Here is a 15498-nt window from a genome sequence, read left to right as displayed (position 1 = left end):
GGCATCAAACTGTACTTGTATCCTTCATTGCCACACGTTCTCACTTAAAAAAAAATGCCAGTTCACTTAAGAATACCCTTGATGAAATAATAAAAAATTATGAATTGTATTAAGTCCCAAGCATTAAGTACACATCTTTTCAGTATTCTGTGTGACAGAATGAGAAATACATGGGGATGACTTCTGCATTCCAAAGTATTGATGTTGCCTCAAGGAAAATCATTAGTGTGATTGAATTGCAAACTGAACTAGCTGCTTTTTTCTTGGAACCTTTCTTTATTACTTGGAAGAATGACTGATGGTTGAACTGTGGTTATTCAGACTTGGGTGTTTGGCAGACATTTTCCCTTGTCTCTACTTTGTTCCTATCTTTTTCAGACTGAACCATCACCATTGTGCTTATATTTTTGTGAGGCTCTGATGTTTACAGAGCATTTATTTATATCTGGTATTATAGATACAGATGTTCTGTGGATCTGAGTTGAATGACTTTAACATATAATGCTGAATTTAGGTAGAGATAGAAAAAAATAAAATTATACAAGAATAAGAAACAAATTAAGTCTTCCAGGGCTATGATTATGGTCTTCTAGGATATTTAGGTCTCTTGTTTTGTTATTACCCTGCCTTACACTTTACTGTTTCTGCCTGTTAATGGCAGAATCCCTCCTTGATTTTTCTGCAGGGATTTTTAGAGGGCAGGAGAAACCATCAAGATCAGAAGATCCTTCTAACTTCGTCTTTGGTTTTATTGCTAATTAAGAGTAGTCTGTTCCTCTTAGATTTTTATTATTATTTTTTTTTGTATGTTGATGTATGAATGTGATACTGGATTTAATGAAAATTCATTTTTAAGTGGTCTTTTATTTGTGGCTTCTACAGAATCTTGCCTCCTGGAATCCTTCAAATCCTGAATGTCTCTTACTTGTGGTGAAGGAACTTGTGCAACAATATCATCAATTTCAATGTAGCCGCCTCCGTGAGAGCTCCCGCCTCATGTTTGAATACCAGACATTACTGGAAGAGCCGCAATATGGAGAGAACATGGAAATTTATGCTGGGAAAAAAAACAACTGGGTAAGGATTTTCGAGAATGGGAAAAAAGGTCCCTTCATCTTTAATAAAATAAAATAATCAATTCAGATGTCCATTTATAGTAAATCTTAGGCATTCCTTTAGATAAACATGGTTTAGGTAGTCTATATACTTTCTCATAATTTAGAGTTTGAAGGGACCTTAATGTTTATCTGGTTCATTGTGTTTTTCAAAGATGTCACCTCGAAAGTTTGAAAAATTCAAAGTCTCATCCCTGGCGCCAGATATTCAGAAGTCAGGGCTGGAGCCTGAGGACCTGAGTGTGTTACAAGCCTCCATGTAGGTTTTGATGCAGATGATTTACAGGCCATATTTTGAGACACTAACAAGTTTCCCCTTCTTTTTAATGGGGGACTTATCCAGTATCCCAGTCAGATAAGAGAGGTCAGTAACTCTGGAGGCAGAGTTTAAGTGTACAATTCCATGACTTTCAGTAAATTTGCTGATTTTAGCAACCACCAACCACCATGGTCTAGTTTTAGAATGGTTCCATCACCCTGATAAAGTCCCTCATGTCTACTGACAATTAATCCTGTTTCCACCTCCAACCTCAGAAAACCACTAAACTACTTTCTGTCTCTATAGATTTTCTTTCCTGAACATGTCTTATAATGGAATCATGCAGTGTATGGCCTTTTGTGACTGATTTCTTTCACCTAGCGTAATATTTTTGAGGTTCATCCATGTTGTGGCATGTGTCAGTTCTTCAGTTCTCTTTATGGCTGAATAATATTCCATTGGAGAGACATACCACATTGTTTGTTTTCCCATTTACCAATTGATGGACATTTGGACTGTTTTCACTTTCTGACTTTTATGAATAATGCTGCTATAAACATTCCTGCGTAAGTCTTTGTAATTCCCCTTTTTAAAATTGTGACTTGTACCTGCACCCTCCCCCCAATCTTTACTTTGCTCCACATTTTTTTTGACATCTCCTTTTAACATACCGTGTAATTAATGGATTAATCACATGTTGCTATGTAAAATAATCGTTCCAACACTTAGTGGTTTAAAACATTTATTATCATAGCTTTTGATTGTCAGGAATCTGTGTAGACCCTCTGCTTCTGAGTTCTCTCACAGGCTGGCCAGGGCAGCAGTCATCTCAAGGCTCAACTGGGGAGGGATTTGTTATAAATTCATTCATGTGTTGTTGGCACGATTCAGTTCCTTGTGGGCTGTTGAACTGAAGGCCTTGGTTCAGTGCTGACCATTGCCGAGAGGCTGCCTTCAGCTCCTTGCCTCTCTTCAGGGCAGCTCCTAAGATGGCAGCAGGCTTCACTAGAGCAAGCAAGCAGGAGAGCACAAGAGAGAGAGTGTGAGCAAGACATAAGTCACAGCCTTTTATACCCTAATCTCGAAAGTGACATCCCATCACTTTTGCTATATTCTATTTGTTAGGTCCAGCCTTCCGCCATGTTCAGCACACCCAGAAACACGCACATGCACACACTCGCACACACACACACACACACACACACCACACACACACACAGGAGAAATTACATGGAGTATGAATACCAGGGACCATTGGGAGTCACTTAAAGGGAGCCTACCATGCTTATTTATTATGTTTATTGTAATTGGAATATAAAATTTCATGAGGGCAGGAATCTTTGTTTTGTTTACTAGTATATCTCAAACACCTAGAACAGTGCCTGCCACATCATTGGCATTCCATAAACATTTGTTGAATGAATGAATTAATAAGCTCTAGTTAGACACAGAGTAAGTTTAGGTGCCCTTTTCTGTGCTAATTTTTTTAGGTTTCACTTAGTCTTCCTTCTTAAGCTAGATATGCTCCCCCTTTTATTTTTCAGCTTTTTTGAACAAAAAGGATATGATTTTGAAGATCTTATACCTGATTAGTCAGCATAAGAAAAATTTATTCTTATTACAAATCATCTTGTTTGTTCAGTTCAAGGGTTTTTAAATAAATTTATTTATACTGCAGTAAAAGACACATAGCACTAAGTTTGCCATCTTTACTATTTTTAAGTGCATAGTTCAATAGTATTAAGTATATACCTATTGTTGTGCACCAGATCTCTAGATCTTTTCTGTCTTGCAAAACTGAAACCGTATACCCATGAAATACTAATACCACCTCCCTATAGCCCTTGACAATCAGTTTTTTACTTTCTTTTTTGTGATTTTGACTCCTTTAGATACTTCATGTGAGTAGAATCATATAGTAGTATTTGTCTTTTTGTGACTGGCTTATTTGACTTAGCATAATGTCTTTGAGGTTCATCCATGTTGTAGCATGTGACATGATTTCCTTCCTTTTTAAGGCTGCATAGTATTCCGTTGTATGTATACACCACATTTTATTTATTCATTTATCCATTAATAAACATTGACTTGCTTCCACCTCTTGGCTACTGTGAATAAGGCTGCAATGAACATAGGTGCAAATACCTCTTCAAGATCCTGCTTTGAGTTCTTTTGGATATATACCTAAAAGTAAGACTGCTAGATCATATGCTAATTCTGTTTTTAATTTTTTGAGGAGCCTCTAATACTGTTTTCTTTAATGGGTCCACCATTTTACATTCCCACTAACAGTACACAGTTCAAGGTTTTAAACTATTAATTATTTTGAAACTTTAATCTGTTCACATGGCTAGTAAGGACAACTTTGTTCAACTTAGTTTATCCTCTGTCCCCAGGATTCCCTTATTAAATAAGCAACTTAATTGTCCTCTAAAAATAGGATGTTAGGTTAATTTGGTATGACTTCTTCTGGTGAACCTGTGTTGTCTTTAGTGCCGATAGGCTCATTTGAAAACAGGAATCACTATCAAACTAACTGTTCTTTAATTTTTAGGATTTGCCTTTCTACCTCATTTCCTCTTTTAATATTAAAGCTGAACTTAAATTTAATCCAGTTTTATGACACCTTTTGTTACCTAAGGATTTTCAAAATCTTATTCAGTGGCTCAGCTGATACTTCAGTTGTGGTTTATCTGGGTGCAGAAATTTAAATTTATTTCAAGCAGAAAGACAGTTTGTGTTTATAGTATGTTTAAAACTTTATGGTTAATGTTACTGATCTTCCTTTCTTTACTTAACAAAATCTACTACCTCTATACTTACCCCAGTTTATTTTCATTTGATATTAAGTAATTTGTGAATATTAGGGCAATGGTTATGGATTTAGGGAAAGTAAAGAAACTGAGAATCCCATAACAAGGCAAAATAGACAATTAGAGGTTTTAGCTTATAGCAGACCAGGCCTAGGGAGGCCCTAGTAGAATTGGGAGCTGAGAAGTAAAAATATAGGAGTAAAAATATGAGTTAGAAGCAGGGAGTAGGTCAAGAAACAGGATGTAAATGTGAGTCTTGGATGAACAAATTAGACCTTGGCATGAGGGTTCAGGAATATGTTAAAGGACAGCCTGCTAATGGAATCAAAATCTAGACTGAGAATCTGGAGATAAACACAAGACCTTGGCAGAAAGACAGGAGCTTGATTTTGAGCCAAGATTTTTTGAATTAGTTGCCTATTGCTGCTGTAAAAATTACCATATACTTGGTGGCTTAAGACAACATAGATTTATTATCTTATAGTTTTGGAGGTCAGAATTGTGGAATGGGTCTCCCTGAGCTAAAATCTAGGTGCTGGCAAGGCTGTGTGCCTTCTGCAGGCTCCAGTGGAGACTATTTCAAGTATGGAGAAACCTGCAGATGTGCTCTCAGAGACATTATCTTTGAGAAATTTTAAGGAAACAGATCTTAGAAGACTATAGTAAGTAAAAACATTTCTGAAGATTTTAAAAGAAATTAAGCTCAGATCTTTACGAAGACAATTTGCAAACATTTAAATAAGAATGTGATAGTCAGTTATAACAACAGTTGGATAACCAAGAAACTGTCATGAAAAACTTATTTTACTCTTTTAAGGAAGGTAAATATCATAGACTTAGATGATTTCATTTTCAGTAAAGCATTTGCTCATTTTCCTTTAGTATTCTACTGACAATGCTCCTTTCTTAGTTGTTTGGATCTGTGGAAGAGCTACACCTAAAAGGTTGGGTATAACTCTCGTCAGTTCTCAGGTGTCTTGTGGAATGTCACAGGACTTTTCCTTTGACCTTGTCCTTTTCAATGTGTTTTTAGGGGTTTGAAGGTAGTCATACAAGGCACGCGTTTCAATTTTTCTGATAGCACAGAGCTTGAAAAGATAGTTATTATGAAAGATGAAAAAAATCAATATTTAACATTATTTTTGTGTACTGGAATGTGACACCAAATCAACAAGAAGCACTTTAATGGGGCTAAGCCAATCAATGTAGGACTAATGTACATTTATGAAAAGTCTACTGTGCTAGGTTTTGGGTAAGTAAAGAAGTATATCAGACATAGCTTTTGCTCCTAAGGGTATTAAAATCCAGTTGAGAGAGCTCAATATATATTTGTAAAAAAATGAAATAATACTGGATAAATTACATTTCAAATGGAATATACATACTGTAGAAGCATTCAGCAGAAGAGCCAATCACTGAGGAATGGAGTGACTGAGGAAAGCCTTCACTGAATTGGAACTGACTTAGGCCCTGAAGGAAGGTGAACATAGACAGCATCTATCGGTAGAGGAGGTCAGTGGGTTATGTGGTTCGGGAAAACTTAGGGGCATGGCATATGTGGGGAACAAGAATTATAGGCACATATTCAATTGGTTCACTGATCGGTAAATCAAATCTCTTCTGTCCTAGTGGCATATTGAAACATGAGGACATTTTTATATGAAATGAACGGGTATTTATTAATTAAAACATGAAAATAATATACTCTCTAAATAAAACATTATAATAATGAATATATTCTTACTAGCCTGAATGTAAATCCATATATTTTGATTTTTCTGATTTGAGTTGTCCATTTGATACATATTTTCTATCATGAATCTAAGATGTGCATAATTATTTAATATTTTTGCACTACACAATTCCGTATCTGTTAGAGAGGATGGTCTTCACAGTTGTCATCACTGAATTTTTCTGTCTACCACACATGTTTATACTCTGCACCTTCTATTTCTGCCTAATAGTACAAGGTGCTTAAAAACCTGATATGTCTCTTCCTTTTACTATCAGCTGGCACAAAGAAAATTTTAAATCCATGTAGAAGACGAAAAGGGCTCTGATCTATTGTCAGCCTTCTGAGAAGCCTGTGAATTTGAAATACAGTGTTCTCCCCATTCTCTGCAAAGATACTCTATTTTTTCTACCCAAACTTCCATTTAGAAGGTTGTAGCAAATACATATTTGAAAGTAAACATTTCAAAAAATAACATCATTCTTTATTGTTCAATTCTGTGTCTTTGTCTTTTTATTAAGTCATTTCTCCTTGTTGCTTTGCCTTTATCTCCTTTATGATTTTTGAACATTTTATTCCTTGTCTATGCTGATTTTATAATTTTTGGTAAACACTAAGTTTTTTTAAACAGGTGAAAACAGGTAATCCATTGGGATGCAAGCTTATAGGTTCAGAATGAAGAGCACTTATATGCCTGCATGATCAGAGTTATTTTTTTAAGTGCATTTATTTTTTTATTTTGCAAAACCTTTTTATTTTGAAATAATTATAGATTCACAGGAAGTGGCAAAGTAGTACAGAGAGATCCTGGGTATCCTTCATTCAGTTTTCCCCAGTGGTTGCATTTTATATAACTATAATAAAATATGGAAACCAGGAAATTGACATTAGTACAATGTATGTGTATAGTTCTGTGGTATTTCATCACATAAGTAATTTCCTGTAACCACCATTGCAATCAAGATGCAGATATTCCATTACCACAAATATCTCCCTCCTGCTATCCTTTTGAGCAGAGTTATTTTTAAGATGAGAATTTTTTAAAAGTGATGAATCCCTATAATGTAAGCAACTGCAATTAAAACCATGTATCCTGTTTTGATATAAAATATCAAAATAAAGATGCATTATACGTTTCTCAATGGGTAAATCCTGAGGTCTCATATTATGTATGTCAATTGCCTTATTAACATATTGGCATGGGTATATTACATCTGAAGAACCAGTATGTCCTATTCTATTTTCTCTTGCTTATAACAGAATACCTAAAACTGGTTATTTATAAAGAAAAGGAATTTATTCCTTATAGTTCTGAAGGCTGAGAAGTCCAAGGTGGAGGGGCCCTATCTTGTGAGAGCCTTCTTGCTGTTGGGGACTCTTTGCAGAGTCCGGAGGCGGCATAGGGCATCACACGGCAAGAGGGCTGAACATGTCACTGTGCTCGCTCAGGTCCCTCTTCCTCTTCTTATAAAGCCACCGGTTCCTCTCCCATGATAACCTGTTAATCCATTAATTCATAAATGATTAATCCACTCATGAGGTCAAAGCCCTTATGATCCAGTAACCCCTTAAAGGCCCCACCTCTCAATACAGACACAGTGTGATAAAATTTCAACATGAGCTTTAAGGAGACAAATATTCAAATCATAGCACAATATTTATTAATTGTAACAAAGTATAGTAAGGAAATTTGTGAATTTTTATTTTGCTTTTGTTTTGATTCCCAGAACTTAAAAGTTGGCCCATCATACCTAATGTTTTGATCAGAGGTATTATTTTTCTTGATATGTAAGTTTTGAGATATTCCAAAACCACATATTTTACATGTTAAAGATCATCAGTGGGTGATCTGTGAGCTAAAGCAGGCTTTTAAGCAACGTGTTCTTTCCTTTTGTGGACATTTTCCTAATAGTGATTTATGCTTATGTAATGGAATGTGAGGCAATGACCGTTTTTGTTGTATTTGACCCAAATCCTAGATCTATGGCTTATACATTAAGCTCTGGCAACATCTAAAAGTACTGTACAGAAAGGAAAAGAGCCTTTTCATGATAGCCTCTCACTTGGGTTAATGTCTTATGCTTCTGTCATCTCATCTGGCTGTGTTATTACGTGGAAAGGGAAAGTATCCGGGCAATATTAGAGTGTGAGTGCTTCTAGGGCAGAGGCCATTCCAAGATGTATTGGAGAAAGAGAGTGATCTGGGAGGAAGGAGCATTGGATTCTAATTCTGTCACTAGTTCTTTCTGTGTGACTCTAGGTTTTCCATGTGTCACTTTCATGGAGATAACTATACTGTCACCCCAATCTGGACACAAAGATTAAACTAGGTCTTATGTGTGGGAAACAAACATAGAGTTAAGTAAACATGGAGTTAAGTAGTACAAAATATTATTGTTATTATTAGCTCTCTTTTGTATATCCTTGAAGTAAATTATTATAATAGGTGTTCAGTAAATTCCAGCTCAATGATTATTCCTGTATTATCTCTCAGAATGCTGTTAAGCGTAAAGTTATTAATACCATATGTGGACCAGTAGAAGTTGTTATCACCACGGTACAGATAAAGTATAAAAACAAAGTAAAAGTGAAAGTTATTTTTTAAGAATGAGATTGTTGCTTATCTTTCCAGGAGCAGTTTGATGGACTTCTGAGGATGGAAGACAGATTTCAGAGTATTAGGAAGGGTGGTAGAGAAGAGGGAGTAAAGGCAGTAGGTTTAGACAGTATTTGGAGGAAGAAGAAAGAAGACATATTGGTTGGAAGAGGCAGTTAAATCCCATTAACCTGGTGACATTTATCAATCTGCTGGTCAGGAATGTTTCAGGTTCATGGTATTTGGTAGCTTAAGTAGGTCTTCAGTTATTTGTGGCAGGGAGTGTCTACCTTAATGCAGGGATTAATGTTAATGGAAAAATGTCTAGAACTGTGCTATGCAATACAGGAGCCGCTAGCCATGCATGTGACTATCGAGCACTTGAAATGTGGCTAGTCTGAACTGAGATGTATGTACATGGACACACCGGAGTTTGAGGAATGAGTAAAAAAAAAAACTCATTAATAATTTTTATGGGCTGGGCGTGGTGGCTCACGCCTGTAATCCTAGCACTTTGGGAGGCCGAGGCAGGCGGAGGCGTTTGAGCTCAGGAATTCGAGAGCAGCCTGAGCAAGAGCAAGATCGTGTCTCTACTAAAAAAAAATAGAAAGAAATTAGCTGGACAACTAAAAACATATAGAAAAAATTAGCTGGGCATGGTGGTGCATGCCTGTAGTCCCAGCTACTCAGGAGGCTGAGGCAGAAGGATTGCTTGAGCCCCGGAATTTGAGGTTGCTGTGAGCTAGGCTGACACCACGGCACTCTAGCCCAGGCAACAGAGTGAGACTCTGTTTAAAAAAAAAAAAAAAAATTTTTTTCTGTTGGTTATATGTGGAAATGCTAATATTGTAGATATATTGGGATATATTATTAACACAGTATTATATTTATTTAACGTATTTCTTTTTAACTTTTTAAATGTGATTATTAGAAAATGTTAAATAATCTTAAATTACATATGTAGCTTCCATTTGTGCTTTGTATTATTTTTCTCTTGGAGAGCACTGGTCTAGCATGATGGGAAGGGAGAGTGAGAATTGCTAAGAGAAGGATCAAAATACTGGAAGGTTTGGAAGTGGATGGCCTTTCCTCTGCTAGCCGGAGGATGCAGTTAGTAGGTGCTGTGGTCACGCCAGTCAGCCATATGTAGCGGGGCACGCACAGGCTTTCTCTCATAATCTCCCTTTAATTTATGCTGCTAGGAGTTGTGCCCTGATGGCATTTGACTTGGGGATAAACACATGTGGTTGCTCCTTTGAAAAGGGTGTAGTTTGGTGGTCAGATATGCTGTAGCACACTCCTAGGAAATGACCATATTTGTTTTTGTTTTTAACCACATGGAACTATTGGGAGTTGCACATTATTTGAAATAACTTAACCCATGACAGAGGCTCCTTTTTAAACTCGTTTTTATAATGGAATGTGTTATACTGAATTTTGACCTGTGTATCAGTGGGAGGGAGTACTTGGGATCTTGTTCACTATCTTGAGGTAGTTTGTTTATATCTCAGGTTTTTACCTTATTCATAAAAAGTAGTGTGTGTCTACTTAAATTACTTTATGCCTCAAGACATTATAGGTGAAGATGATAACTTTTTCAACTTTGCTGATATGTAAAAGGGACTTTATTATTATTGTTTTTTTAAATAACAGAGGTATTAGTAGAAATTTCAAGTTTCTTTCAGCAGCAGGATGCATCAAGTGGGAAAGACCTTGTTTTACGGAAGCTTCTGAAACACAAAGGAAATTCTTCCAATTTCCTTTGCCTATACTTACAGAACAGCATGTGAGGGAGGACTAGAGTTGTGCCACTTGTATTTATGAGGCCAGTTGTTTGTTCTGAAATCTTGGGTGCTTTTCCCCATTTCCCCAATGATCATTTAGATGTAGGGTACATTCTGCACAATATTCTCAGCATCAAGGGAATAGTGTTCTCAAAGGACCAGCTGAATAGGGTTTGAAAAGTCTTTTCTCCATATACTAAAAGGCAGAAGACAAAGAATCCTATATTTGATGTGTTCTGTAAGAAAATCCTTCAGAATTTTTTTTTTGTTTATTGTTTTTGGAAATGTACCAATGATTTACTCTGATTCCATCCTAAAAAAAAAAAAAAGAGTTTCTTAGTTTTTCAATTATTTTCAATGAATTTATGGTGCCACTAACTTATTTACTGCAAAGAACTGTGGAAACAGTGTTGATTAGATCAGGGAGGCACATAAGCCAGCCAGAACTTTTCCCTGGGAATTTGGAGGTCGTACTAAGGGAACAAGATTGGGCTCTTTATGAGAAACTGGTCTGTAATGTGTCAATCTGGGAGCTTTTTCTCATATCATCTAGTCAAAAGAATCAGAAACTGACAAATAGAAATAAAATCAAGTACAGAGACAGTGGAAATAAGAGACAAAGAGAAAATTCTAAGAGTATTAAAATCCTTGGGACTGAGGCTGGATTATATTTTTACCCTTAGGTTCCATGAGATTCCTCATATTCTTTTGATAAATTCTGGCTCACCCCTGTAATCCTAGCACTTTGGGAGGCCGAGACAGGAGGATTGTTTGAGGTCAGGAGTAAAATAAAATAATAACAAATTCTCTTTTATTTGCTCAAGTTAGTTTGATTTAGAATTTTGTCACCTGAAACTAAGAGTCCTAAGTAAATTACTTCTGGAGCATCATGTGAATATATCTGTCAAAGCGCTACAACGTTGTGATCTTTTAATTATCTGTTTATTCAAATGGACTTTAAACTTCTTAATGACACAGACTGTTTTGTATGTCTTAAAATCACCTGTATGTAGCCTAGTGCTTGGCATAGTCTTTGCTCAGTAAATGTTTATTGAATGAATGAATGAATGAGTGAATGCATGAATTGTGAGCATTTTTTAATTTTAATTTTTAAATTCCTTTAAAATTTTTTGAATGGATAATATATTCATATTCAGAAATCAAAATCTATGAAAAGTTGTATAGTAGAAAGTCTCCCTGCCATCATTGTCCTGTGCCCACTCAAATCATACCACTTTTATTTTCCTCTCCCACCCCAGGTAAGTAACCACTAATATAGCTTTTTTCTAGTATAATTTTTCAGACTTTCTTTATGCATATATAAACAAATATAAATATATACCCCAGTTTTTATGCAAATGATAATATATACTCTGTTTTGGGCCTTGCTTTTGACTGAATATAGTTCAGAGGTTTTTTTCATGTAAGCACATAGAGAACATCCTCATTCTTTTTTACAATTGTATATTATTACATTGTATAATTGAACCATAATTTATTAAATCTGAACTCTATTTTTGGACATTGTTTATTTCTAATCTTTGTTTTCTAATCTTTTCCAGTATTACAAATAAAACTGTAATAAATAATCTTGTATATATGTCATTTTGCATGTGTTCAAGTATGTGTATAAGATAAATAACTAGAAGTGGAATTGCTGGGTTGAAGATTATGTTTATAATTTTATCACCAAAATGTCCTTCATGAAGTTCATACAGGTTTATGAACCCACCAGAAATATATGAAAGTGGTTGTTTCTCCACAGTAGTGTCAACAGTCTATTAACATATTCGTAGATTTCTGTCAAGTTGCACGTCTCATAGTGGCTAAGTAACTCCTGTCAACCTAACCCTTCCACATATAATAGCTAAGAGCTCGGTACAAAATATAAAGCCATTTTCTTGAAAGCACTGGAGACTGATCAGAGCAAGCAGTTACTGGATGTGCATTGATACTTGGAAGAACGGAAAGCAGAGCCTTGATATTATGGGACAATATCAAAACATTTAATATATAAAAAACTGGAGTTCTATAAGGACAGGAGAGGAGAAAATGAAAGAGCAGGAAAATATTTGATGAAATAACACCCATATATTTCCAAATATGATGAAAGACATAAATTTACAGATTCAAGAAGCTCAACAAACCCCAACGGGGGAAAATGCAAGGAAAAAATAAACAAGGCACATCATACTCAAAATACTGAAAACCAAACATAAAGAGAAAATCTTAAATGACCAGAGAAAAGTGATGTTTTATATATAAACAATTATTTGAGTCACCACTGACTTCTCATCAAGAAGACAGCACAACAATACCTTTAAAGTGTGTTCTGCCAGCTATTTGGTGAAAAATGGTATTTCAGTTTAGTTTTAATTTGCATTCCTTTTATCACAGATCAGGTTAAGCATTTTTTCATATATTTAAAAGTCGTTTGTATTTCTTTTTTGTATATCCTTTGGGTGTTTTTCTCTTAGACTTTTCAGCTTTTCTCATTAAGGACATTCACTCTCTGTGATAGAGTTGTAAAACATTTTTCTGTTTGTCAATTGTCTTTTGACTTTGCTAATGTTTTTTTTTTCTTTTTGCCATCCAGGAATTTTTTTTTTTTTTTTTTTTGAGACAGAGTCTTGCTCTGCTGCCTGGGCTAGAGTGCGGTGATATTAGCCTAGCTCACAGCAACCTCAAACTCCTGGGCTTAAGCAATCCTTCAGCCTGAGCCTCCCAAGTAGCTGGGACTACAGGCATGTACCACCACGCCCAGCTAATTTTTTCTATTTTTTAGTTGTTTGGCTAATTTCTTTATATTTTTAGTAGAGATGGGGGTCTCACTCTTGCTCAGGCTGGTCTCAAATTCCTAACCTTGAGCCATCCTCCTGCCTTAGCCTCCCAGAGTGCTAGGATTACAGGTGTGAGCCACCTCACCCGGCCATCCAGGAAATTTTTACGTTCAGGTAGTCAAGTTAATGAGTCTTTTCCTTTATGGCTTCAGAATTTGGAGCTATATTAGAAAGGCATTCCCTACTGCTAGGTTATAAAGACATTTATTAGTGTTTTCTTCTCTATAGTTTCAGTTTTTATACTGAAATCCTCAATCCATTTGGACTTTATCCTGATATGTGATGTTAAATTGAATCTAAGTTTTTTTTATTTCTAGATGGCTGCCTAGTTGAGTCAACATCATCAATCATACACTAAATATTTTTGGGCTTATTTCTGGACTGACTTTGTTCCATGAATCCGTGGATTTAATAACAGTACCGTCATGCTATAATTACTGTGGTTTATGATAATACTTTACTGTCTGGTGTAGATAGTCCTCTCTCATTCCTTTTTTTCTTGAGACTTTTCCTGGCTAGTATTGATTATTTCCCCATATGATCTTTTGACTTAGCTTTTTAAAGATTCCCTCAAAGTAATGAGCCCCAGATCCTAGAAGGATTGTGTCTTCCTAAAATTTGCTCTCAGGACACTCTGTTTTTTGATAACATTTATCACAGGTTGTAATTTATAGTAGTGCTTATTTTGATTAATATCTGACTCACCCACTAGACTATAAACTCCACAGGGGCAGTTGTCCTGTCTCTTTTACTCATAATGTTTGTAGTGCCTTGCATAGTACCTGACACATTTTAGGTTCTTAATACATAGCCATAATGGATGAATACATCTTGACTGTTGAGGTTGAATATTGTGTACTCAAGGACCATAGGCAAGTTTCTCGACTGTTCTAGGCCTCAGTTTTTCTCATTTCTAAAGTAAGTATAAATAAATAGCATCTACTAAACAGAGTTTTGAGGATAATTCAATAATATAGCTTAACATTTTGTAAAGTATAAAATTCTCATTGGACTAGTTTTGGCTTTCCTTTTCATATTAGTATATATTTAATATTTATAAGTGTGGTAAGAAACAATCTCCAGATTTAGGCTTATTGGTTGTTAGAGTTCATTTGAACAATCAGCCTTATCAGATTGTCACCCAGCTAAGGTTATAATCACTCTTGAGTGTTTCTTAGCTTTTAGCTCTCTAAAGAGCAATCATATTCAGATTAAAGCTTATTTGTTGACAAGAGAAGTGTCTCTGAGAAAGCAAGTAAAATTTTCCCTTACAGAGCAACCTGACTTTGGAGTCTGTTCTACACAAGATGTCTACCTGTCACTTCCAAAAGGAGAGGAAAACTGTGACACAGCTGCTATTACCAGAAGAAAAGCTTAGACCTAAGAAATTGCCAAAACTTGGAGTCTTGTTACTTGAAGTTAGTTGCCAAGGTACTATAACTTGAAAGAAGGAAGGATGCATGTATTTATTCCTAATGCTGGGGAAATTGCCATTAAGGCAGTTGGCAGAAAGGCTGACATTTTAACAGTAATAGGTTAGATAATTTTCTACATCTATCCAAGAGAAGATTTGACCAAGGACTGACAAAAAAATCAAATTATTCTGTTCACTTGGCTGCATCTAAATGTCTCATTTTCAGCTTACAGGAAAGAATGCCGTGGAAGCAATCTTTGACATTACAACAGAGTGACCGTAAATTGCTTGAATTAACTGTTGGAACTTCAAATATAAAAACACATGAAAAGTCATTGTCTGAAGTAGAACAAGGATTTTCATTTGCATTTTATACTTTGTATAATATTTATAACTTAAGTTTTACATTATGATATGGTTTAAATTATCATTTACTCAGTTTCACAGAGGAAGATTGGCTAACAGAGCACTAAGAAAATCAACGGCAGAACTAAAAACTGAATTCTTGAATCTTATTTTTCAACATTTCCAGTGCTATCAGAAAGAAATGCTAAGTTTTCTTTGTTTTTCAATGCCAAAACAAAGAATAAATGGTAGGCTTGAAAGTTGGAGATCATAAAGTGCTTTTTATGGTTTCCAATAGAACAAATTCCTCTCATAGTCTTAAGCTTCTTTTATTATGAATTTAGTTGTGTAAATCAGCCTGTTGCTGATAAACACAAATTTATTTTAGTCCTGGGATCAGCATGTCTTTTATTATGACTTTAGTTGTATAAATCAGACTGTTGCCAATAAACACAAATTTATATTAATTCTAAGATCAACATTTTGAGAAGGGATAAAGTCGGGATCATCTGAGAGTTTTTAAAAGAATGTTTGTCCAAAATAGCTTGTAGAATAAAAATATATTGTACAAACTAAAATAGGGCAAAAGAGCTAAAATGC

The 15498-nt window shown here is 35.3% G+C and overlaps 1 protein-coding gene across 3 annotated transcripts in view; it reads left to right on the top strand.

Moving 5' to 3' along the window:
• BABAM2 (BRISC and BRCA1 A complex member 2) overlaps positions 1-15498 on the top strand; it is a 395148-nt gene that overhangs the window by 118261 nt on the left and 261389 nt on the right. For all 3 annotated transcript variants that reach the window (XM_069494165.1, XM_069494164.1, XM_069494163.1), the window contains exon 5: positions 883-1077. In XM_069494165.1, coding sequence (XP_069350266.1) covers positions 883-1077 — 195 coding nt within the window. The remainder of the gene's footprint in view (positions 1-882; positions 1078-15498) is intronic.

Source organism: Eulemur rufifrons, chromosome 19 (genome assembly GCF_041146395.1).
Source record: "Eulemur rufifrons isolate Redbay chromosome 19, OSU_ERuf_1, whole genome shotgun sequence".
Lineage (NCBI taxonomy): Eukaryota > Metazoa > Chordata > Mammalia > Primates > Lemuridae > Eulemur > Eulemur rufifrons.
Note: the sequence above shows the minus strand (reverse complement) of the source record. Positions and strands in the feature narration are given on the sequence as shown.